General features: G+C 35.2%; 1 protein-coding gene across 2 annotated transcripts in view; it reads left to right on the top strand.

The window, feature by feature from the left end:
* Positions 1-25,974, top strand: part of LOC107226820 (proton-coupled amino acid transporter-like protein CG1139) — a 41,516-nt gene that overhangs the window by 5,606 nt on the left and 9,936 nt on the right. The window contains exons 2-4 of one of the 2 annotated variants that reach the window (XM_046731289.1): positions 12,735-13,256; positions 24,464-24,546; positions 25,363-25,497. In XM_046731289.1, the coding sequence (XP_046587245.1) occupies positions 13,218-13,256; positions 24,464-24,546; positions 25,363-25,497 (257 nt within the window). In that variant the 5' untranslated portion in view covers positions 12,735-13,217. The remainder of the gene's footprint in view (positions 1-12,734; positions 13,257-24,463; positions 24,547-25,362; positions 25,498-25,974) is intronic. The other variant, XM_046731290.1, reaches the window with a different exon arrangement.

The following is a 25,974-nucleotide window of genomic DNA, read 5'->3' as shown; positions in this document are numbered from 1 at the left end:
CGTGCTGCAGGGAACGACTGACTACCTACTTCAGGAACGTAATGGTTGAATGTTTCATTACAATCCTCGTCCAAGTGTCTCTCGTCTTTGTACTACCTATACTAATACCGTGATCTGCGATACCTACGTGTTTTTGTGTTGGTACACATGTACCTGGATACGTGTTAATAAATACGTCACACGTGACGCGTTCGAGGAGTTCGACCTCCTCCACTTACGGAGATTACGCTGATTTATATTCCGCATAACGCGTTGCGTGTGCAACGATTTTACGTCGTGCTACAACAATCGTCGAACTAATCTGGTGTGTTGCTGTTGTGTTTTTTTTTTTTATATTTTTACATGAATCAAGGCGACGCTTTTATCTATAATTACAAGCATGATGGTATTTATTTTTACAAGTATTACCCAAGTTTTCATCGATCGAACTCCATCGAGAACCCGCTGATGTTGCGTTATGACAATAAGTTCTTTTAGGAGTAAATGAATCGATTGGTAAATTCGTTTGAGACTAAACGTTTTACCGAGTTAAATATTCCTTTCTTCGTTGATATTTCGCGGTAGCGACCACTCGAGCTTTGGATCCAAACTTCTGGGGTACGTTTCGACAATAGTATCAGGATATTCGTATCAATCATACTTGTATCGTGAACAGACAAGCCGAGTGGGTACTACATGACACTTGGCTTTGACAGTTGGGGTATTATTTTAAAGTTCCGTCAATAAATTAATACGGGTAGAATGAGGATGGCCAAATTGCCGAACCACTTGTCAAAAGCGTTCAATGCCAATGTCACGTCCGCTGGAGCCCGAGATTTAGAGGTTCGTTGGATTGCATTGTACAGGATTAGTCCTAGGACGCGATGACTCGAGAGATAAGTGAGATAGAACGAGATGATTTACTATCATGTATGTGATTAATAATCGTTTAATCCTGATCATTAATTCGGTAATTTTGAATGTGTGTAATATGCAGACCGGGCTTTAAGCTATCTCAAGGTAGTCAAGAGCATTTTTGACAGGCGTTATGTTGATACAGCCGCTTAATGCAATCGACATTAGCCAAGAGTGCGTTTTCGGATATAGCTGATCGTGTTTCGATAGCCGAGGGGCGAGGTTGAAGGTTCGAATTTGAAAAGTTTCGAAAGCGCCTGATTCCGAATTATTTCGTATCGAAACTTTGAAGTAAAGAAATCAAACTTTGAAGAAACAACAAAGTTTCGAATGGTTGGAAAGCCGATGGCTCAAAGTAACGAAGTGAAAGATTCCGAAAATTCAAAATTCCGATAAATAAAGTTTCGACACGGTAAAATTCCGAAAATTGATATATAATTACACAGCGTATTTTACTCGATGAGTCGGTGTAAGAAATCGGAAAAACCGAGAATAGGAACGACCAGAATTCCGATCGTAAAAATATGGAAAATCCAAAACCATTCAAGACTTTGATGTGTCGTCAAAGTTTGATTTCTTTACTTTCAGTTTCGCGGCCAAAAAATTCGGAAATTAGGCACTTTCGGAACTTTTCAAATTTGGAATATCAACCCTGCCCCACATAAGTGCATGGCTCGTTTAAAACTCGGCACAATTATTATCTTGCAAAATGTCTCCTGCTCAATTTTTGCCCGTATAGAGTACAAAAAAAAAAAAAAAAATGATATACGTAAGCCGAGAATGAAACTTGCCCAATCGTTCGGTCTGAATGACTGCGTTATTAGTTGACACGTTAATTAAATAACAGATTAGCTTGCATCCATTTTTATATCATGTGGTATTAAAAAATTGACTAGCGGATTGATGACGTTGCGTTATATTCTGCGTAAATATAATCGTTATCATTACCCGATTTCATAACGATCCTGTCTCGCATGCAAGCCATTCGGTTTCCTTGTTATATATTTTCTTTTCCACTCATTTAATCGTGTCGACATGCTACAGGCAATCAAAATTTTTTCCCTTCACGATCACCGTTTTTAATCTGTATTACAGACATATTCGATCGCTCGTTGCGGTAAATTACAGTTCTCACTTGTTCCTTCACTTCATGGTGTTCGATATTTTTCAATATCACGCATTTGAGTCTTCAGAGACGAAAGAAAGCTGCTTCAAGCGATTTTCTTTCGCACAAAGTCGTCTACCTGAAGATTGATTTGCGAAAATAATAGGTAAGTTTTATTTCGTTAATTATCGAGAAAAAAAATCAACATCGTAAAATGCGATCGAATTAGTCCGTTAATACTTAAACATCATTTTATTTGAATTAGTTTAATAATTACCTTCCGAATGTATAGAATGATAATTAAAACTTTGGCAATTAATGTTTATAATTTTTTACAGTCCTGCAAGCATTGACGTTTTGATTTCTCAAGAATATTTTCACGCATGTAATATTAAGCGCATCGAACTCGTCGATATTCTTTAAATTTTACGATCGTTATAAAATAGATAAAAAATTTCCCTATCCGAATAACTTGAGACGAGTTTCTGGTTTTGTGAATTAATTATCGTCACTGACGGTTCAGGAATTTAGTTAGCAATCACGAATCATATTATTCTTACCGCTGATTGCTAAATTATTGTCACCTTTATACATCCTCACCGTACAAACTGGCTGATAAACAATTTATAAATTGAGGGCACGCGGCAAATAGCAAGGAGCAAAATGAGCTGGAGTACTTTCCTAACCCGTTTGACCCAGTCCCGTTTCTTAAGGTACCTAATTTAAATCTCATTCGTTTTTCGTTCACGTCGCAATTCTAAGAGCTTACAAGGCCCTTTTCTATCCGCATCTCCCTGTCTCAGCTTCCCTGCCTTTGTTATTTATACCCATGTTGCATTGCACGCGGTATTTCCGTACTAAATACGGGTCCGACATCCCTTCACTTGTCCGCTAAACGGTTGTGCAACATTTCTCGCCAGAAGCTGCTACAAGTGGTTCAAGTTTAGCTTTTATGTCGTCATCGGCAATCCAACAAAACTAACAAAAATAATCGATTTTCGATTAAAACCATTCCCCCCCCCCCCCCCCCCCGATTAATCGAGTATAATCGATTATTTTTCATCACGATCTGTTTTTGTTTTTTACTCCCTAATTATGTAATTAAAGTATCAATCATTATCGTTGTCTTATTTACTAAGTACGATACCTATTTGATGCAATAAGTAAAAGATAAACGAATATTTTCACATGAAATTCAAAAATATTTTCAATGTAACTATAAATTTTCAAAATACTTTTCTGCTATTAAGACTGCGTATTGAATTTTACGAAATTTTCAAAAAAAAAAAATAAAAATAACGGATTAATTTTTACCGATTCAATCGAGTCGTGTTCGATTATTTTTTTGGACTCGGATTAATCGACGCATCGATTACTTTTAGTTTATTACTAGTTTCAGCCGTAGATTTTCGATCGACATGTCAGGTGTTTTTGTTATTTATTTAATTTCTTTCTCAAGAAGAATAGATAAATTTCCATAACTACGTGTATAAGTGTGACAACTGTCTAGCCAGAAGTAAACAAGTCAAGTAGAATTTTCCACCAACAGCTCGAGTAGCAAACAACTTGTACATATTTAGCAAATATACGGTTATCCGTAATCGATTCTATGACATTACATACGTAAGTTGTAACACGTAACGTATGCTTGTCAATTTTTTTTTTTTTTTTTCATTATTAACGTACATGTTTGACGAATGATTACAATTTCAAATGTCAATATCTCTGAACTGACCAGCTACGTTCTTATCTCGTAACTTGTTCCAATATCGTTTCAAGTTTTTTTTTTCTTCCTCTTTTTCTCGCTTTTTATCAATTTTTGTCGGGTAACAAGGCTTGTTAGCAACGATATTGCGCCTGTATAATTATCCTCGTGTTTAATCAGCTGCTGGAATTACCAGGCGTACGACATCAAAAAACGTGACACGCAATTTCATACGAAAATTTCGAGTTCAACCTTCGAACGGACCGGAACTGATCCAGCTGAATAAAAGAATGAAACTCACGAGCTTCAATGTCACGATTCGCAACGTTGAGCCCCCTCTTTTCTCATTTCAGAGGTCAGCCGACGAACGGCTCAAGTGCAGTTTAAGAACGAGCTTTCGGAGAGCTGAATGCACTTTGGTCACGTGTGCTTCTTCACACGAATTTGTTATTAAATTTTAGCGATCGCATTCGCGCAGCGAATTTTAAACGCACGTGACGAGCTGCGCTTGCATAATATTTAAAATTTGACGAATAAAAACCGTGATTTTTATTACGCTGGGAAGCTTTTCGCGTTAAGGTCGAGAGGAATTTTACTGTAATCGAATGTTTTCTTCGCGATAAAATTACTCTCAAGATCACATCGATTGTTATCTTCAGGTACCTACTTGTGTGATAACCGCAGCCTGTATTCATTTCGGAATTCAGTTACAACAATCTGACCGCATCTTGTAGCTTATAGATTAAAGAAGTAAAAATTTATACCTATTTTCAATTACCGCAGTAACTTCGCGCCGTTTTGTGTCAAGCTCGACTTGTGAGTTAGGTCAGTTATGGTTCTGAAGATTGAGAGTGAACTAACCATTCGTCATCTTCTCGGTTGAATACGCTTCTTCACACTTATAAAGGCCACGAATGTGTCGTGGTTTTGGTCCTTTGATTTCGAACCAGGAAATATTACTCCAAATATAACATCGGACAACGCAAATTTTGAGTCTGGGTTCTAGATGTCAAATTTTGAGTTCCTTCACGCATCTGATAATAGAAAATATAGTTTTATTAGATAAAGTTTGCATATTTATAGTAACCAGAACAATGTTTCGGATTTTAAGAAGAATTACCCGTTTTGTCAAACATTTCTTGTAAATATCAATTAAACAAACTTCTGTTTCGCATAAAAATTTTTGAATAAAGGTAATTCGAATGCTAAACAGAAGTTTGTTCAATTATTACGTAGAATAAATGTTTGATAAAATGGGTAATCTTTCTTAAAATCCGCAATATCGTTCTTGGTTTTACAAAATCAAACTTTATCCGATAAAACTATTTTTTCTTGTATTCTTCACGTGGAAGATATCAAAATTGATACGTCCAGAACTCAGACTCAAAAATCGCGTTCACCGGTGTTATTTGTCAACGTAAAAAAGACAAAAGCAAACTTTACAAGTAATAAATGAAGATTATGGTTATTATTCGATGTACAGAATCAAAATTTGTTAATTTAAATATAAATTCGACAAAAAAAAAAAAAATTCTTTCGACCTGTATAATCAATTTTCAAGAGAAAAGGAGCGTATCATGTTCACGGTTTCGTTTTCAGCGCCTTGAAATTTAGAAAGAAGTTTAAATTCCAATATCACGGCTGACGATTTTTGGCAAGAAAATAAGTAATAAAACATTCGTAGGTGTTCTTTGTTCCTCCTTCTCCAATGGCCGTCCGGCACCTTAACTCAAGAAGTGAGCCTCAATTTGCACCAATTGCAGACACGACAGACCGCAAGACCATGAATCCTTCCAATTGTAGGCCACTTTATTTATTTAGTTACGCATCGTGTCACATTTATATGTATATATACATATATATATATATATATATTATTCGCGCATGCAGATACGAGGTCCTCTTTCAAGAGAAAGAGATAAAATAATATAATCGTGAAGAAAGAGTCGCCGTGAATTTCCTACAATCATTCGTGACGTCGGGGCTTCGACGAGATAGGAACAAATTATATCGAACAAGGCTAAGACATAAGTTACAGCCTGCGTAAATGCAGGTTAAAAAAAGAGCCCTGTCATTTTATAGATTAGGCATTGTTTGAAGTGTGAAAAATCCGTTTTTACCAACATTCCTGTACAGATCAATATCATAATTGTCTGGAGGTTCGATCTTTCGGGTTTTATTCCATCGACAAAACGATATCTATATCAATTCTCTTTACGACGATTTCATTATCATATCTAAAGCAAAGAAGAGTCGAATAAAAAGTGAAAAATAAAACAAAAACAAACAGTTCGATAAGCCGATAACAATAAGTAGGGGGATTTAATTAGCTTCGGATTTTACCGACATTTTTCATATCGATCGCGACGCCTTTCATTGCCTTGGAAAATCGGAAGAACGTTTTCAAATACAGGCTTATCCGTTCTTCGGAAGAAATTTATGCAGGCCTTTCCTTTCACGTTTTACTGACGTTTTATTCAAATTTCATGAGGCGTCAAGGCGTACTCGAGGTCAGTTGGTCGGGTTATTTTCTTTACCGTTTTAGTCGAATGATGTCCTGCGCAACTTCGCAGCCTGGATATTTACTACGATTTGAAAACCGAGAAATAATTTTTATTTCATCGGGTCTTTTGGTAACAGAAATTTATTTTATTTATTGAAATCCAAATCGTATAAATGATATACGATACATGCAACGATCGGAGACCAGGTACGACAAACATTGCATTCTACTAACAAAAAGACACCTAGAAATATAACTAATAAAAAAAATATAATAATAACAGTACATAAACATTAAACTACGATTTGTTAATGTATTCACAGTTAAGTGAGTAGTGATATGCCTGTTTATATAAAGTCAATCAGATATTCTTCTTCGATGAAATTATTATGCAGAATTTTTTACTTTCTTTTTATTATCACTCGTATTAGAGTTTCAGATATTTCATCTACTCTGAATAGTAAATAAATTTATGCGTGTTCTTTTTTTTTCAACAAATTCCGCTTGACGGGAAATAATAATCGATTGGAAATCAGCTCACTACCGGCACCTTGTGCCTGATATCTGTTCTGGGAGTTGAATTTATGTCGCGTAAGAATGAACGCGTATTTCACGAAGGTCTTGAATTACGAGCTTTTCCTTGTGTTATTTAGAAATTCAACCTTTTTGCAGTTCAAACAAAAAGGAATACCAAACTTCACACAGTATATTACAGAATTTTAATGACAACTGGACGTCCTTCTCATACAAGAGTCGAACAATTGTCATCACGTGATAGGAGCATTTAAACGAGGACTTGAATTTCCTCCGCACGTTTATAACCAATCTGCATACATTTATGAATTAAATGAACATTTTGCACTGTGAACCGTGCAGCTGAGAATTTAGAAATAGGAAGTTGAAAGATGAAAATTGCTGGAAGATCGAATCAGGAACGAAAAAACGTCGTTTAGAACACTAAGTTAGTGCTGTAGGATTAATCGATCGATCAGCATTTTTGGTTAATCATTTTTCCGATTAATCGATTAATCGCACGGTTCTATGCTCGGTGTTGATTGGTGATTAAATAAATCGAAGAAGACAAAAAGTAAATAAATTCAAATACAAGTATTAACATTCGACATTGAAACCAGGAGTCTGATTACGTTTGTCGATCACTTCGTACGTTGTAGTTGTGTTTTTGCATAAGCACAAACCGCGCAAGGTAGAGAGTCGTAAAATTTACCGGGGAATTCGCATGTTTCGCAAAACAAGTTTTCCTTGAGGAATAGTGGAAATTTTATCTGGTCCAAGTTACGTTCACCGCGTTACAACGACACGGTGGAAAGTGATGAACCAGCGCTGCATCCGTACGTATAGACGAACATTATTGCCCAAGTAAAGCCATAGTAGGAAACGTCGAGGACGTAGGTACATATATTTAATTCCTGCAGCGTTGAGGGATCGATTTTACGACGGATTTAAAGGGAAAGATTTCAGATCGGACGAAAAAACGCACGCAATTTTAATTTTGCAACAAAACAGGAATGACCCACGCGATCCTCGCAATTTTAGCATTTGGCACATCTGCGCGGCGCCAGCGTGGGACAAGATTTGACCATCGATTCGAGCCAAGGATTTCGATATTCGCTGATTGATGATCTAGGAATGCGAGGCTTCTTGGAATCTACTCCCGGAAACCGGTCTTCCGGTTCTCCTCTTGACTGGAATTACGAACTTGGTCGTTTTAAATATTGTCAATATTTTTATACTCTCGCGTGAAATTTTAAGCCCGGTTTTTTTCCATCGTGTAGCCGTTCCACGTCCCACTCCAAAGATTTCCATGTCGTAGCCTCGTCACAGTTTTTTTACAACTTCAAATGATCTTTGTTACTCCGTATAAGCCCAAAAACCCTCGAGTAACAAGTTTCGGCAAGAATCATCAAATTTTGATAGTTTCTTCGATTTTACATCCGCCATATTGGATCCGCCATCTTGGATTTACAAGTTATCAAATGCTGACTTCAGATTCGTGATCAGCGACCCTTAAAACCCCCGGGTAATAAAATTCAGGCCAATATATTGTGTTTAAAAATGTGTGACCGAAAGGGTTCACCTTTGAGTTGTGAAATTAATTGCCGTTCATGCTAAATCCCGAATCAAGTATCTCTAAATCTCAGATGTAAATATTTCTTAAAATCGTATAAAAACATCGTAAACTCTAATTCGTTGGTATAAAAAATGACCATTTAGATACATGAGGTAATAAAATATAGCTATATTATACGAAATAGGCAAGAGTTAGTGAAAGATTGTAAATAAACAAATTGGGGAAAGAAAACATATCGTTGTTGATGAACCGTTGCGTTGCCACTGTATCTTTTTTTTTTTTGCAAAATTTTTTTAGCCCACATTTAGACAGTTGGACTAATAATTGAGTGTTATATATCAATTATGAGAGGAAAACAGGCACGGAGGATGATATGAATTTTTGCCTTTCTTTTTTTGGAATGAAGGGAAAAACCATATCTCATGGTTTAGGGACAATGATCAGCACGTTAACTTTTTCAGTCACACGTTTTTCAAGTCAATATTTTGACCTGAGTTTTGTTATTCGGGGCTTTTTGGGATCGCTGATCACAAATCTGACGTCAGAAGTTGAGAACTTCTAAATCCAAGATGGCGGATCCAATATGGTGGATGCAAAATCGATGAATTATAAAAATTCGATGATTCTGGTCGAAACTTGTTAATCGGAGGGGTTTTTGAGGCTATGCGAAGTAACAAAGATCATTTGAAGTTGTAAATAAACTGTGATAAGACTGAGGCACTATGACTAGTTGATGTGTCCAGGTGCAGATGAGTACGAAGAGGAAAAGGATACGATAAAGGTGACTCGATTCCTTCAAGGTAATCGATAGGCCTCCGATTCGGAGACTCGGAACTATTTTCTTCATCTTTTGTTCGCTATCTTTAGCAGGTATTCATATATACTACATAAGACTTACATACGTTCACCGATGACTCGGCAGTTTATTAATCACGCGATTCATTGCGAATTTCAATATTATGAAAGTGAAAATGAAAACTGTACCTGTAAGACATCGTCATTATCATCGTCTATTATACGCGTAGCATGAAAACAAGGCACCCACAAGATTCATGCTGTACAGATGCTGGCCCTGCTTTATATAACGAGGTATATTTAAGTCCGTGAAGAAATCTCATCAAACAACGGTTCGTTTATTCTCAAGTGGCTCAAGTAGTTTAAACAAGCTATATTTCAGACCCTTATACGCACGGTTACAGTGGAAACTTGCAATTATCATTCTGGAGGTATGTAAAGGAAACGTCAATGTCGGGGCCTTTACATTTGAATACGACACTCGTGCGTAATGTATATGCGGCAACTTTACTCCCTCACTCCTCGGCTCGACGATAATTGTCCACTGAAAAAAATGACCAAATGGATTATATTAAAAAAATTTCAACAGACATATATTTTTACTAGAAAATCATTCAAATTTTACTTTGATTAATGATTTTCAAATCTTCTTTGTGCCATAACAAATGCGACATTTCAACAAATAGTGTTTGTGATTTGATGGGAAATTTTGTGACTAATTTTGCAGTCTCGTTTCTTGCTAGTTTTGTCAGTAACATTGAAATAAAAATTCTTCACTTACTGCAGAAATTTTGAGATCGATTTATACGAAATTTTTCTTCAATATTTTTTACCGGAGAACAAAAGTTTCTGATTGTTTCTACAATTTTGCACTTGTTTTTTTTTTCACTAATCGCAGGTTTGATTGTGCTGTAATCGAAATCACTTACTTTTTAAAAAATGCCCTGATCGAATTGAACTCATTTTATTTCATTACTGTTGATTGAAAATAAAGGAATTCTGTCTATAGACAAACATCTTCGGATTTCTTCATTTCACGTGATTAATGTTTCGCTGATTATTTCCTCGTAAATACGATATGAGAAGATTGACATTCCAACTCTGATATGAATCTCTGTTTTTTGTTTCAAATCCGGGTTGGTTAATTATAGAATTATAAATTAGCCCAGATTACGATTCCACATAGATTCGAGGTTTCAGGAAGGCTGACAATAAACTTAGCCTATTGTGAAATGGTAAATCTGCATATTCCAACATCACTGTAAAATGATTTTGCGAGTCTATTTCAATCGTTAATTATCTTCTTCGCACTGAAGGCAAACCACGCACATGACACAAAGAGGCGGGGTTGAAATTCCGAATTTGAATAGTTCCGAAAGCGCCAAATTCCGAATGTTTTGGTAACGAAACGATTACTCGAAGTAAAGGAATCAAACTTTTACGAAACATCAAAGTTTCGAATGGTCCGAAACAATGCCCAGCGGTATAATATTTAAGGATTTGTGGGATGTACAGTCAGGCCAAAAAGGCGTTAAACGTAAACGCGATAGAACAAAGGTTTGGAAAGTGTGCCGAAAGAAGTTGACCAATTTACACCTTGTTGAAAACAATCCTACGATAACGTAGACGACATTGTTAAAACAGTGAATTTTAATAGCAAATACCACATTATTAACAACGACAGAGAAATCACATTATTCTACAATTTTTTTGACCAAAAAATCAATATTGTTTTTCAGTTGTACAATAGCTTTGTTTTATTTGGGCAGAAATTTTCTAATATTTGTTACACGTATCTAATTTCAAAACAATTGTTGGTCTTGACGAAAAATCTGTCTTATTTTTAAGACAATTTGAAGTATTTGAAATTTAAATCTTTGAGCTATTTTTCATTTCAAACGAACGAATTACGGTCTCTATAGTAGAACAAAGTTATTTCTCTGTGACTTTGTTAATAATAATTGGTGTTCACAGTTAACATTTAGTTTCTGAACATTTTGTTCGGATTATTTTTGAAATTTATTCTAACTTCAGTTGCACACTTTTTTAATCGTTGAATTGTCATATTTTTTGTTCCAGCACATCTCTTACCTGACTGTAAATTCCATATACATCAATTTTTGCAATTGTCATAAAAAGAATAAATACCACCGGCAATTCTGCACAGCTTTTTCTTAATAATTAATTCCTCGTTACGAGGTTTTATCGCAACATAACCTGACCTTTTATCCTTACGTAATATCAGAACAATCCACGCGGAAATATAATAAAAACGGACGATAATTTGTGTTACGAGTTTAAATCTGAATTGCGTCCAAGTGCGCGAGCATAAATACTGGAAATTCCCCGTCAACCTTACTTTTCATTACACACGGTTTGTCTTTCTGTTTTTCCCTCTCAATCCCCGAGTCAATTAATCGAATAACCGGAGAAAGGTGCAACTCAGGATGTTACAGAAAGGAAATGAATCAAGCATGAATCAGATTTTCATTTTCTTGATAATGCTGAAATTTATTTTGACGCAATTTGCATTAGAAGTTACATAGTCTCAGGTAAATAAATATTTGTAGCCATTGCTTATGAACATGTTTGAAACTTTTAGCAAATTTCAATTCGTTCTTTACTGTACTTCCAGATTTATTATTAAATAATCAGAATGAGATGAGTTATTGTTTATATAATCAAGCAAATTGAGTTCAGTTTATAAAGACGAGTGAATTTTTTCTAACAGAGGTAATATTCACTTTGTTCAATGTATTAATTTCGTCGTAAACTGTATTCAGTTTCTCGATATCTCAAAAGTGTCGAGATACATGCTCGAGTTTGAAACCCGTGTCATCTGTAAAGTACCATATTTTTAGCACTTACTGAAATTTCGAGGAGAAAAAACAAAATTGCTCTTTTGTGAGAAATCGAATTCCCGAATACAGAGCTTGGAATATTGGACAGAAAAATTTTATATCAAAAATTGAGTCTCGGTGAAGTTGGGGAAAATAATTGACTGAACAAAACGAGCCAAGTTAGAATGAAATCGATCGAATCTCATTGTTTTTTTCTTAATTTTAAAACACTTTGAAATGAAAAATTCACATCTAAGCTATTGCTTACAATTTTAAGATTATTTTTCGCGAGATTCAAAGGAAATTCTTTCAGCTTACGAGTAGATGATTGCTATTATTATTCAATATGCGATTATTGCGTACGGCATTAATTAGAAAAGTACTAATTCAATCGTATGAACTACCTCAAGTAATCCTATAAATTGAAATCGAACGAATCTATTACGTTTTTAAAAATTTTGAAACGATTTGATATCTCATTCCAGTATATTTTTTATTTCAGTGTATTCAAATAGCTCATGTTCGTAGCTTACGATCACAATAATCAGACGAACAAGTATCAATTAAAGATTATCGAAAAGTACGAATGAAAATCGAACGAATCTATTACGTTTTTAAGAATTTTGAAGCGATTTTAACCGATCGAGCATCGATATTCGAGCTTTTGTTTCTCATTCCAGTATATTTTTTATTTCAATGTATTCAAACAATTTGACGAAAAAAAAAAAAAAAAATGATCGAAAAGTCGAAATGTTTGGCTAATCGTTGCGTCGTTTGAAACGTGTACTTTGTAATTGTTCCAGGAATCCTGTGACATTCTTTAAATTCGTGCGATCCGCCCGCTTCCGGTAGTCAGAAGCCTGGGATCCTGTATAATGGAAATGTGTCGGTGAGGTTGACAGAGGAGTGCGCAGATCGTAGGTCTACGAATTAAATGACGGGAGGCACTAACCGTCGTCGAGACGCGGCTCTGTGCAAGGCGCTATATAAATATAATAGTTGGCACGAGAGTGGAGTCCAGTCAGCCCGCGACCACCGCACCTGCCGCACCTCGTAACGAGGCCGATCTCGTCCAATTCCGAACCGAAAGGAGTTCCCCCGACGATACGAAGATATCGGGATCGCACGATCGATCCGATTTTGCCAGGCTGATTACGTGAAACCGCCGGTTGACGATCTTACTCACGTGCTAATCGATCCACGGATCAATGATAACGAGGATATTGTTGTAATATTATTGCTACGGAAACAGTGAAAGACGAAGAGAGTCGACACGGATTTCAAAAATGACGTCTCACGACAATCTCGGATTTACTTCGAGCACGGTGAGTCGATTCATCGATCGTTTTCTTTCTTTTGTTCGTCGTTTTCTATAAGGGGAGTTAGTGTTTTTTTTTTTTTTTTATTTTTTTCATTTAACAAATTTTGCATCCTGGTCGTTTTGACTCCGACTTCAAACTTAGCTTCGACTCGTGATAGGTTAATGATTTTTAATTAGTTTGTTTATTCTTGTTCGAACGAATTACTGTTACGGGTGCCTCTAAATTAACAGCGACATCTTACGGCTGGCTGTATTTTTACTTTTTTATAATGACAGAGTAAGTGGATATTTAAATAGCTGCGAATCTCTGATCAAGTTTACGGTTTGAGAATAATAATGTTTTGAATTTTCGTGAAAATTAATGCAATATTTGAAAAGACGAATTTGTGAAAATGAAAGTTGTAAATTTAGGATCAAAATCGTCTCGATAACAATATTCACGTTAATTTGTATAATAAATTTTATCGCTTTGATCGTTTTTCTCTCTTTCGTTTTAATTTGACACTCTATCTTATCTAATTTCCCGAACACCGCATTATTTTTGTAATTAGACGATTAGCTCGAAATCTATTCAAAAGTTAATAATATGACAATATCTGTGTCAACATCACGTATTGCTGAACTTCCGTTGAGTAATGTATTAGATATATATGGTATTATAATCGTTTGTAACACGACTTGGCCATGTCAAGAGAAATACCGCAATGCGCGTGTTTTCCGTGTTTATCGATTGTTTCAGGTAAATCGATTTAACGATTTAATGATGCCAATTCTTATAATTTCCTTATAAATATGTATACATTGTTTATATGTACATTATTTCTGCGTTTTTAATTCAATTACAGTTGTTCCGCGCGTTTGTTTCTTCGATTTACCATTTATTGGCGCACATACGTATCCGGTTTACGTTCTGAACGAAAAAAGTGTCAATCCAGAGGAGAAAAACAAATAACAAACATAGTTTTAAAATTTGTGATTAGTGACGATTATTTTGAACTGAATCAATGCAATTGAAGTTTAATATGAAAGAAGAATTTGAAAATTCATGAATCTGAACTGAAAAAGTTTCGTTATTCTTGATTTTGGACCAATCGCTTTATAGAATACTTCGAGAATCTGCAATATCTTTGCTTATCTCATCGATTATTAAAAATGAACTAACTTGAACTCGATTAAAAGAATGGAAAAAAAAAACAAAGGAATAATCGAAATATCCACTTCAGGCAATAATTCGTACATAGAGACAATTCTGCGATATTCTCAAAGTCGTCGGTAACTATATTTTCCTCACTCAAATTGGCCGCCTTCCGAATATTATCCTCAATCCTCTTCGTTTTTAAAATTTAATCATTCATTCGGTGAAATTCACGTGAGAAACGTATATCGGTGAACATCTTATCTCCTTCACCGCAGTGTGTTTATTGAAATATTTTGCACGCCAGATACTTTGCTAGCTAGAAAAAAGAAAACACCGTACATCGGGAAGAATAATATTCCTTGTGAAACCGGGATCGGGAATTATGACAAATAACGATTCCGCCGTACGGCGAATCCAAGTAGTGATAGATGCCCGTATGTGTCGTCCGAAATGAGGCATCGCATGCAGTCGAACGGAACGCGAAGCCCGAAGTAGTAACGCCGATTATGAACGGACGGCCGCGTCGAAACAAGATGCAGCCACTCGGCCGGCTGACCAAATACTCGCGCTTTCTACTCACCGCCGCTCGATTTAGCGCATCGCGATCGATTCGATCGTCTACTTCGGTCTTTTTCCACTGCCGCGCGGGGAAGAAATTACGAATTTAACAATTAGTTTCGAAAGCGTGTGATTTTGAATTTTTTGTCGGCGAAACTTGAAGTAAAGAAATCAAACTTTGAAGAAACGACGAAGTTTCGAATGGTCGGAAAGCCGACGGCTCAATGTTCCGAAAGTGCGAGAATGAGAAAATTTGAAAATCTGAACCATCGAAGATTTTCAGTTCCGTGAATTTCTGGCTCGGTGAAATTTCACCGCTTTGATCTTTCTTTGTTTTGGATTTTTCATATTATTTTACGTTCGGAATCCAGGTCATTCTGATTTTTGGTTTTTTTTTTTTTTTTTTTTTGATTTTTTACGCCCACTCGTCGAGTAAACTAAGCTCTGTGAGTATATTTCAACTTTCATAATTTTGCCCTATCGAAACTTCAACCCTGACCCCGACTCGCCATTTTCAAGGTTTATCCTTAGAATGATTATTATTCAATAGCCATTTTTTTCGGCCTTGAACTTGAACCTTGAGCCATTCTTTGCAACAAAATATCAACCTCAAAAAATGTTTTGTATACTATTCCACGAAACTGTATTATTCATAGTTGAAAAAATAAAAAAAATAAAAGATAAAGACAGTAAAATTAACGGGACTAATTTAAAATTATTCGTTGATATGATTGTTTGAAAAACAAGTTGATATGGTACAAACAAGTGATCAGAGTGATTATCATCATTGTTTGGTAATTACGTAATACACTTTACACTTTTAGTTGTTACGACATTGGTCTGTACGACGATAAATTCGTTACAACCAACTTACATTTTGTTCTTTTTTAACCCAAACAATTCCTCGACGCTAATTGTTTTTTCTTTTCTTTTGCTAATCCTAAAACGTAACCGTATGCTTAAGTACACAAGTATAGTGCAATTATGACATACGTTTAAGAAATGCAGTGCAATCATCATCACCATCATCATCATCATCGTAATTAAAAAATTTCACACTTAATATAGACGAGATAAATTTTACGCGGAGTTAATTATAAATGATTTGTTTTTTCTTCTCCTTTAACGACACCAATTTGTTCCGCACTTCTATCGCCAAGATAAATGTCCGGTGAATTTATCTTGCTTTTTGATTATACCTAGTTTCTCTCATTTCCGAATGCGGATCGTAAAATTAGGTTGTTACTGTCGTTTCAATTTCTTCCTTTGTTTTTTTGCGACACTTGATCGAAAGTCGGTTTGTACTATGCAACCAGCCGACACGAATATTGCGTAGAGTATATAAATCTATAACTCTATTTAGGCCCATACTTTGTTCGGGATCAACCAACCGGAGCGCTTAACGACGTTATTATACCGAGGCAGGCGCGATTGTACAGTTAATTGCGGTTCTTATGCGACGGAAGTTAACGATAAGTTTCGCTAAGGCTCTCGCCTAATGACGATCCGACGCTTGACGTAACAGGTAAATTCAACTTCACATAAACTGATATTCGACGAGCGCGAGAAACCGTGCGAATATTTTTCCGCAGATATTATGGTGTTTCGGAAAACAATAATTTCACTTCCTAAAAAGTTTGTTCAGGTCAAAACAAAGATTCTGTAAAAAACATGAGCGTTCTACATTAAGTGTGAAAGATCGAGCTCATTTGATTTTTCACTTTCTTTTGTTAACATTTTTTTGACTTTGCGATGAAACACGTTGCCGCACTTCAATTATTATTTATTTCCCGACTTATTTATGTTCAACCCAAAGATCACGATCCGTAACACAACGATATATCGACCGGGGATCTTATTCTCCTAAATTAAAAGTTCATATTAAATCGTGACTATTTCATCGGATTGAATTTACAATGAAAAAGTCGACAGATACGATTTTCAAACATCAACCGGAGACTTGATATTAAAAGCGTCGGTCTTCTTAGTCACGTAAATTGATACTAAGATTGATGCTAGCTGTAAAAAAAAATGTTTATTCACGATTCTTCATAAATTTAAAAAAAAAATGTGTAAAATTGAAAATTCAACTCCGGAACCATTCTTTTTACCCAAACAGACTTTTTAGGGTGTGCCACGGTGAAAAATTGCGAATTATTTTTTTTTTTTCCGAAACACCCTAATGGACAGTATTTGTCAACTTGATGTTTAAGTCCAGATGAAATTGATACAGATTCTTTTTTAATCGTCTTTCGTCGAGTTTTATTTATTTTTTTTTCTCATCAAACATATTTGCATAAATTCCATGGAAAAAAAATCGTTACAGCGAACAATCAGTCTGTCAAAGCGGTAAATAAGTGTTATTTATCTGAAAAAAAAAAAATAAGAAACATTACAACGTATCTATTCTTCACGCAAGTTGGAAAATTTAATCGAGACTATTATCGTCGAGCATCAATTAAACTGGCATTAAAAAAAATGAATGTCGTAGACGATTGTAAAGGCGATGTAGACTTTCCTGCCACTACGACGCATTTTCATACAACGCGACGGGTAAAATAATTGCAGGTGGATGATAAATCGGTTTGGAATGCCTGTTACGGGTAATGATGGATTCCTGCTTTCGACACGTCAGTTTTAAACGCACGCGAGTGCTGAAGAAACTCACGTGCCTGTCACGTGTTACAAAGCCTGCAGACGATTTCGGCCCGAAAGCCTTGCGCGTTCAATATTTACGCAACGTTTAGAACGAATCCTTAAAAATCGTTGTAATACATTTCGCGAGTGTCTCGTATTCCAGGCTAAACATTAACGAAATATTTTCGCAACTTTGATCGTTTATGCGCGCTTCATGAATAAACAATTTCTAGGCCACGGTGATCGATTCGTCACCCGATATGGCAAATGGATTTACATATGGAGAATTCCATGCGAATCCGACCGACGTTCGATCCTCGACATTTCTGATTTTGTTTAAAAACATTTCCGCAATTCTTCCAACTCTAAAGTTGGACCCTGAATTTTTTCACAGTTTTTATTCAACTGCTCAATTAGTCTTTTATTCAAAACAATTTTTTTCAATTTTTTTTTTGTGTTCAATTAAAACATTGGTTTAACGGTCTGAAAATTTCCAAAAAATGCGGATAGACTTTGTCTATTTTTTTGGCACATTCAAATTTGTTTCCTCAATTTCGCAATGAAACCGGTTTAGAAATGTTGTAAGTGAAAAATAAAAGTTTTGAGAATTTTTTGGCGTAATTTTCAGACGGTTTAACCGATGCTTTAGTTAAACAAAAACATTGAAAGGTGGAAAAAAATTGGCCCATAATGGACACGGTCTGAAATTATTTGGACTAGGAAATTTAGTCTGAGAATTTTAAAAAAGGTTCTTTTCAAAATCAGATTAAACATTTATAAGTAATCGAGCAGTTGAATAAAAAATCTAAAAAAAAAAAAAATTGACAACACTGTTTCAGAGTTGGAAAAATTGTGGGAAAATTTTTTGAAAAAATTGAAAAATACCGAGGGTCAGAAGTTTGTTGATTTCGCCTGGAATCTCCCATATATATGTAATATATTTGTCTCTGGGTTGTGTAGGCGAATAATTTTGCAATAATTCAATGATAATATCCATTCGCGTCGTGATTTCTAATTGACGCGGGAATTGCGCGTGCATGTGACGGTCATTTTTATTACACTTAACGCTCCGTAAGAATGATGCTAAACGAATCTGCACTGATTATGTGAGAAAAAAAAACTTTGAGTTAGCACGAATTAGAACGAATTATAGTCAGTCTGGTAAGCGGCGTAATAACAGTTTAGTAAACACTGATTTAATCCATCGTGTAAAAATGTGTAATGCGACGTTAGGCGAACATTGATTATATATCAGTCCTCGTTTTGCGCGACGATTGCTAAACCGTCGTTCTTATCCACTCGATCGGTAGTAAAAAGAAGAAGGTAAAGAAGAAAAAAAATTGATTGAATAAATAATATACGCAGGACATATTCGTAAACGTATAAATTAACTGAATAATTCATTGACCTTCTCATTTCGCAACTGAATATAAACAACGCTTCGCTAATCGCGTTATGTCATCAATTTACTAATTTTAAGTAAGTACTTGAGTTACGAACGCTGTTGAAATATCGATTGGATTTTTCATTTTGACGAGGGTAGTTCGGTCGGAATTTAATAACGGAAATGAAATTTTGCTTTTTGTCGAATAAAATCACGTTTCTTTCTATCGTATATAAGGAAATAATTTTCAATGCTATTGTCGGGTAATAAAATTTTAGTCACTCTGAGCAGGTGATTAATGAGTTGATATAATTACAAACTGTGTACAATTTCTTTTTTACTTAAAATTTATCGAGGATTGTTTATCTCAACGTTTGCGACAATTCAACGACGTATAAAAGGTGAAACTGTATAATCAAAGTACGCGGTACACGAATAATAACTTTAGTTACTTTCAAATAATAACGAAGTGTATACAGTTTCGTCGATTAACCAGAGCAGTGAGAAGTTTTTACTTCGTACAATTTACTGGATAATTTTCATATAACGACAAATTGTTTGATCAGTCAGTTAATTGTAATAATAATGCACAAAATCTATTTTATTTCTCAGAAAGCTTAGGAAAATATTTACTCAGGGGTTGGCGAAAAAAAAAAGAATTCGTTAAACTTGTCTGATATTTATTTTAACTTTATATTTATAATTAATTATACAGACCAGTTTTGATTGATTACGTTGGAATTTCGTACAACGACTCCGGTTGCTTGGTTCTTGTTACTTGACAACAACTTTGTTAAATCCGAACGGGTAAAATAAAAAATAAGAACTAAAAAGAGAGAAAAGAAAACAAACAAAAAAGGAAACGAGAAGAGAATTTTTCCACTGTCTCTGTTATTTTTGTGACTTAACACCGCAACCATTATACCTGTATATATATATATATATATATATGTATATATATATTAAATATGTGCGTATCTTGTTAACGGTGGGCAAATACTATTATAGACGGCGAATAAAGATAATGGTAATAACTCGTGTATAATTGAACCTAAAGAGATAGCGTCTCGGTCTCTGGAAGACAAAAAAAGAGAAAAAGAAAAAACAAAAAAAAAAAAAAAAAAAACGCGAAAGAGAGAGAGAAACTGTAAGAAGCATCTTCGTGAAAATACATATTATTTGGCGTCAGCGATCATGGAAAACCTTCAACTTTTACATTATGCAATAACCGTTCATGCCTTAAGAATTGCCAGACGTGAAATAACTGATGAAAAATTGTACCGGCTCTGGCTTCTTTCCAATTCTTTTGCGGTTCGCGTCGAAACAGAAAAATGTGATGTACGTATACATGTGTGTGTACATATACATATATATATATATATATATTATATATACACGTAATGTCAACGCACTCAAAGTTGGCGAAAAGTTGTATGTATATTATATATATATATATATTACGTTGCCTGGCGGTAAAAATGGTTAGAAATGTATTTTATTACTATTATTATAACTCTTTTTCAATTCAGTTTATTTCATCATGGATATACTTGGTTCGTAATAAAATATCCGGTTCAGGATTTAACTAATTTTTTTTGTTTTATTATATAATTTGGCAGGCTCTCGAAATGCATTCACGCTTCTTTGAAATTTGTTATTCACATTTTGGATATATTTTTTTTCAAGCTTTGAATAACGATCAGTTTTGAAATTTTAACAAAATTTGAAATCGATGGCAATCATTGAAAGTGTTGCACTATTTTCTTCCTACTGTACTGATTTAACCGACTTCGGGAGCGTCAATTTAGCGATTTTAACGATCGATATTGACGAATCGTTGATAAATAGTATTTTGAAAAAAAATAATGAAAATCTGTCAAATGGAAAATTCGTTGTTTAATCGCGTTACCGTTTTTCTTTCTTTCTTTTTTTTTTTTCTATGATAACCGTTTGAAGTTTAAAAAAATCCTAGGATTTATCGGTACCGTTAGGCTGCGGTTAGTTAAAATTTCCCCGAAGCCGGTCGAACGAGTGAAAGAAAAGAAAATTGATATTTTACCAGAAGTTGAAAATCCTCGTTATAATTAAACGTCCAACGTTTACTTTGACGATAAATAAAGGAATCCGTAAAAATGTGAAAGCGGACGCCGGGACAGAACTTAGACGAATGAAAAAGAGGATCAGGGTCAGTTCCCTGAGATGGTCAGGGTTAGGCTTATTATCCGAGTTGTTCCACTTACAGGATGTCTCCTCGGGAACTGAAGTCTGGCGCTATCAATCTAGCGTAAACTCTAGTATGTCAAGGCGTGTTTACCGGTATTCAAGAGATACAGAAGCTAGATTTAAAGAAAAACAGGAATACACGTACGAGACGATTGATCTCGCGATGATTAACGCGCCGCGCGTTATTTCGTGTCGTATTACACGTCGTTAACACGATATCGCCTCGAACGCGAACAAATCTTGCATTCAGATTCGTTATTCATACGCGTGACATAATATGTGATGTATCAGGATCGCCATTGGAATTGATAATTGATATATAACAGATATAATGTGTTATGCGCATATCAGGCCACCAATGATGACAGATACGTATATATTAATTCTACGGCCAATAATTGTATGCTGAAAATAATCGATGCGTCGTTTGATCGAGTCCGAAATAATAATCGTACGCTACTGGATTGAATCGGTAAAAATTAATCGATTGATCGATCGTTTTAGTACTTTTTTTTTCAAACTGTGCTTATGAGACCGAAATTTCGTAAATTTCATAACGCAGTCTTGATAGCAGAAGAGTGTTTTCCTAAAATTCACAAATTCATCGAATATATTTTACAATTTCAAACGAAAATATTCATTTATCTTTCGCTTATCGTATCAAATAGCTATCATACACAGTAAGTGAGAAGACGACAATGACCGACACATCAACCGTCCAAACTGACATTGCATCGAGTCGTTGATGGGAGTTGAAAAACAAAAACCGATCGTGATGAAAAAATAATCTAGTCGTTCGATCAACCGAGATTGAAAAATAATGGATTTAATCGACGAATCGATTATACGTCGTCATTCTTAGATTATGTCGCGTTCGATCTGTCCGCAGGTATGTAACTAATGGATCACCTAGTGAAACCAAATGCAGAGACGTTGAAACGCATTACGCTTGTCCGATCATTGTACGCACATAAATACATGCATGAATCAAGGCGAGCGAGAGTGAGCCCTGGAGGGTAGGAAATTTCCACTCTGTCTCACGACTTGACGCGTTTCGTGTCTCTCTCTTTTCCCTTCTCTCTCTCTCTCTCTCTCTCTCTGTTCTCGGTCCGCGTGTACGCGATTTTTTTTTTTTTTTTTGTTTTTTTTTTTTCGTTTTATTCCAATTTATTTCTACTATTTTTATTTCTCCTCCTTTTTCAGCTCGGTTGCGTTTCATTCGCGTAAACTGTTCCACGCACACGCACACATACACACACACACAAACACAGGTACCGGTTGGCCCATTTATCCAACGGGCAATCGTTTCGTTTTACACCGCAGGTAATGCTCACAACGCTGCATCCGCTGCTGCCGATTCTCTGGAATTTGAACCGTTTGACGAGTTTTTTTTTTTTTTTTTTTTTTTTATTGTCTAACGCGACGCGGAATATTTTTTAAATCATGCTAATTCACAAATCAGGATTCAATCCTAGAGTGGAAATTGTTTTGATCTATTTATATGGGCTCCGGTATCGCTTTACTTAGTAGGTAATTGATATTTTACATAAAAAAAATATGAAAACCGTTGACGAATCTGAAACGAATTCCCGACACGATATTAGGGATACAAATTTTTAGCATCAATATTTATTTTTCAACGAAGGAACGGAAGCTGTGAGATCCTGCTCGTTTAAAAAAAAAATTTGATTCAACAAAAATTGATGTATAATTTTTTGTTTTTTTTTTTGTAGATTTTCTTACGAAATACGAAACAAATTCAATAACGTGTTTAATATTCACGAATTTCGGTTAAATTTGTGCAAAAAATCTTTACAAACGAATCAAAGATTGGCAACAACTGCGAACTTTGATCGCGAAAATTATTCTATTTTATTTCGGTTACGTAATACGGTGCTAAAAAAAAAAAAAATAAAAAATGTGGGAAAAATTTTGTTGTGCACGTAACGTAAACTCTCTGACGTACCACGTGGTCGATTTTTAAGTTACCTGCCGCCTTCTTAACGACAGGTTAATAATTACAGTAAATAAACCACACACGTGCCTTGTGCGTAAGCGAGCCTTGGTTGGATAATGTTTTTTGTCGTGTTGTGTGTATATATTATTTTTTTTTTTTTTTTCATCTTCTCCTTTTACTTTAAACTGGATACAAACTGGATTCTCGACTATGGATACGATCGTAACTGCATCGAACCCGGTCGTCTCGCGCAATTTGTATTGATCGCTAATTATCAGGCCGGTTTTAATCGGTTACAGGTTGCGAGTCGCAAGTCGGCGAAATCGACGGATCTTTTTTTTTTTTTTTTTTGTTTTTTTTTATTTTGTTTAACGAACGTCAAATCAGCTATCACCGCACGTTTTCACATCGAGTTAAAGAGCAGTTCAGGTTATAAATCGTACATCGAAAGCCAGATGGAACGATACGTTTTTTTGTTTTTTGTTTTTTTTTTTTTTTTATTATTCGCTAACGATAAGATAAGTTTCGATTGTTAAAGTAGCGGCAAATATTTCGTGACTAGCGTAAAATTTCGTCGGTTTTTTTGTCTAGGTGAGACCGTATTAAAGATAAAGTATAAGCCTTTAATTGTTGGTAACATCATTGATTTGAAGGCTAGACGTCGTTTAGGCGATTAAACCAATAATGTGTATCAATCGAAACGTCTAACGATTATACGCGTATCCCTAGAATCAGCAATCTGTTAGCGATTTAATAATTAATTGCCTGCAGATAGTTGCGCAGAAGTTGATTGTCGCGTTTCAAACGCAATCTGGGATGATAATCGAGAAATGAAAACGTTCGAACATTCATCTGCATATTCATATGTGTGTGTGTGTGTGTGTGTGTGTATACACTATATATATGTGACTGACCAGATTTTACGGGGTTTCAATAAGTTGGCGTGAACAAATAATCGCCATTCGAAATTTGGTGAGAGGAGAAAACGAGAGCTTCCAAATACTTAGGTGTAATACATTATTTATAAACGAATTGCGGTGCATCGCGTGTTTGCATGTTTAACTACTTATGACATTCCAAAATATCGATTTGGTATTTTTCAAGACTTTCGTGTATCTCGAAAACGAAGTTCTTCAATTTTTAATTTTTTTTATTCTCGCAACGTGTCTGTATTCTCTGTACGTAAAATATATTACTTAATTGACTAATATATTAATTGACTTTCTAAATTAAACCCAACTCGACTTTTGTGTTATTTCACTTACTACTTACGCTACGTATTTAAATGTATATTTATTTATTTTATTCCCCCAGAATGCCGTATACACTCGGAAAGATTCGCCGCCGGATATGAAGGTGAAGATTACGCATTCCAAAGGAAAAGAAACCCCGACGAGGTAAGTTGACTGTATGAAAAAAGTTCCGAAAATCAACACTGAGAAAAATTTCATTTGTTACGGTAACTAGAAAAATTCAGTAAATCAGGTATCGTTAAGAAAAACTGTTTGAATATTGTTGGAATTACGAAAAACGAGGTGCGCGTAAACATTTTGCGCTATCGTCGATCCTTTTTTGGTTATTGCAACGCTGAATCAGTTTCTGAGGTTTACTCTACTTTTTTAGTTAAACAAGGCTTAACGTCAATTTATTCTTGCACAAGCGTTAAATTTTCGCAACAGTTGCAAGAAAATATAGCAACAGCGATCGTAATGAGAAAGAATAGCAACGGATACTAGAAATCTAATTTTCATTTTCTACCTAGAACTATATTTTTCGATTGTGGTAAAAAATGAAAATAATTGAGAACTGAGCGACAAGCGGAACTAAAAATTTCTCTCAGTGTATAACGAAGTTATCGATATATTTTTAACGTTGATTATAATTCAGAACTTGAGATTTGTTTTCCTCCAAGCGAATTGATGCAAATAAATTTTTTACCATTTTCCAAAAATAGCGCACAAGTCTTGCGAAAATTTTTATATTTAAAAATTTCGAGTTCACCGGCATTTGTGTCAAGTTTTCAGCGAAATTACTGTGTGTAATTTTTTTCTCATACGTTGTATAAAATTAGCACAAGCCTTGAAGCCTGAACACTCTTGAGGATACTCGAATATCTTTTACGGTGTAAATTATATATATATGTATATGATATATATGTATATTGATGTGGAACCGACCACCGTTAATTACACGTTTCTCACTTTGCAAAACAGTAATGGCCGGAACGAAATCAGCAGCGGGATATACGTCGTCGAACTTCAAGACAAGAAGAAGAAACACGCGTCGGTGGGATCAGAAACCGAAGAATATGATCCCTATTGTCACAGGGAAGTTGAGCACCCAACTACGTAAGTTGTGTTTTAAAGCGAAATTATTCAATTTAAATTAAGACATGGGAGAAGGGAAGAAGAAAAGAATCAGAATCGTAACGCCGCAATGCGTCGGGGTTATTCGACTCCGGATAAAATGCATTTGTCAATCAACATCCACAAACCAATTGAAGTAAATTAATTTTCAGAATTTTTCTCGAGTACCTTTTCAAGGATATCAACGTCAGTTTTGTTTTTGAGTTTAGAAATTCCTTCTCTCTCTCTCTCTCTCTCTCTCTCCCAATGATGCGGTAGTTCGATAAATGCGGCGATTATTGAAAAATATCTTGCACGTCGGCCAATACGATTATTATTGTCGGTTGTATTGTTGTACTTTTGGAACAGCTATGCAAATACTTGTCTCAATTGCTTTTTCTGCAAAGCAGCATTTTTTTTTTCTTTTTTTTTTTCCTTATTATTATTATCATCGAACAGTTGCTCGGATACATTATCATG

This window comes from Neodiprion lecontei, chromosome 2 (genome assembly GCF_021901455.1).
Source record: "Neodiprion lecontei isolate iyNeoLeco1 chromosome 2, iyNeoLeco1.1, whole genome shotgun sequence".
Classification (NCBI taxonomy): Eukaryota; Metazoa; Arthropoda; class Insecta; order Hymenoptera; family Diprionidae; genus Neodiprion; species Neodiprion lecontei.
Note: the sequence above shows the minus strand (reverse complement) of the source record. Positions and strands in the feature narration are given on the sequence as shown.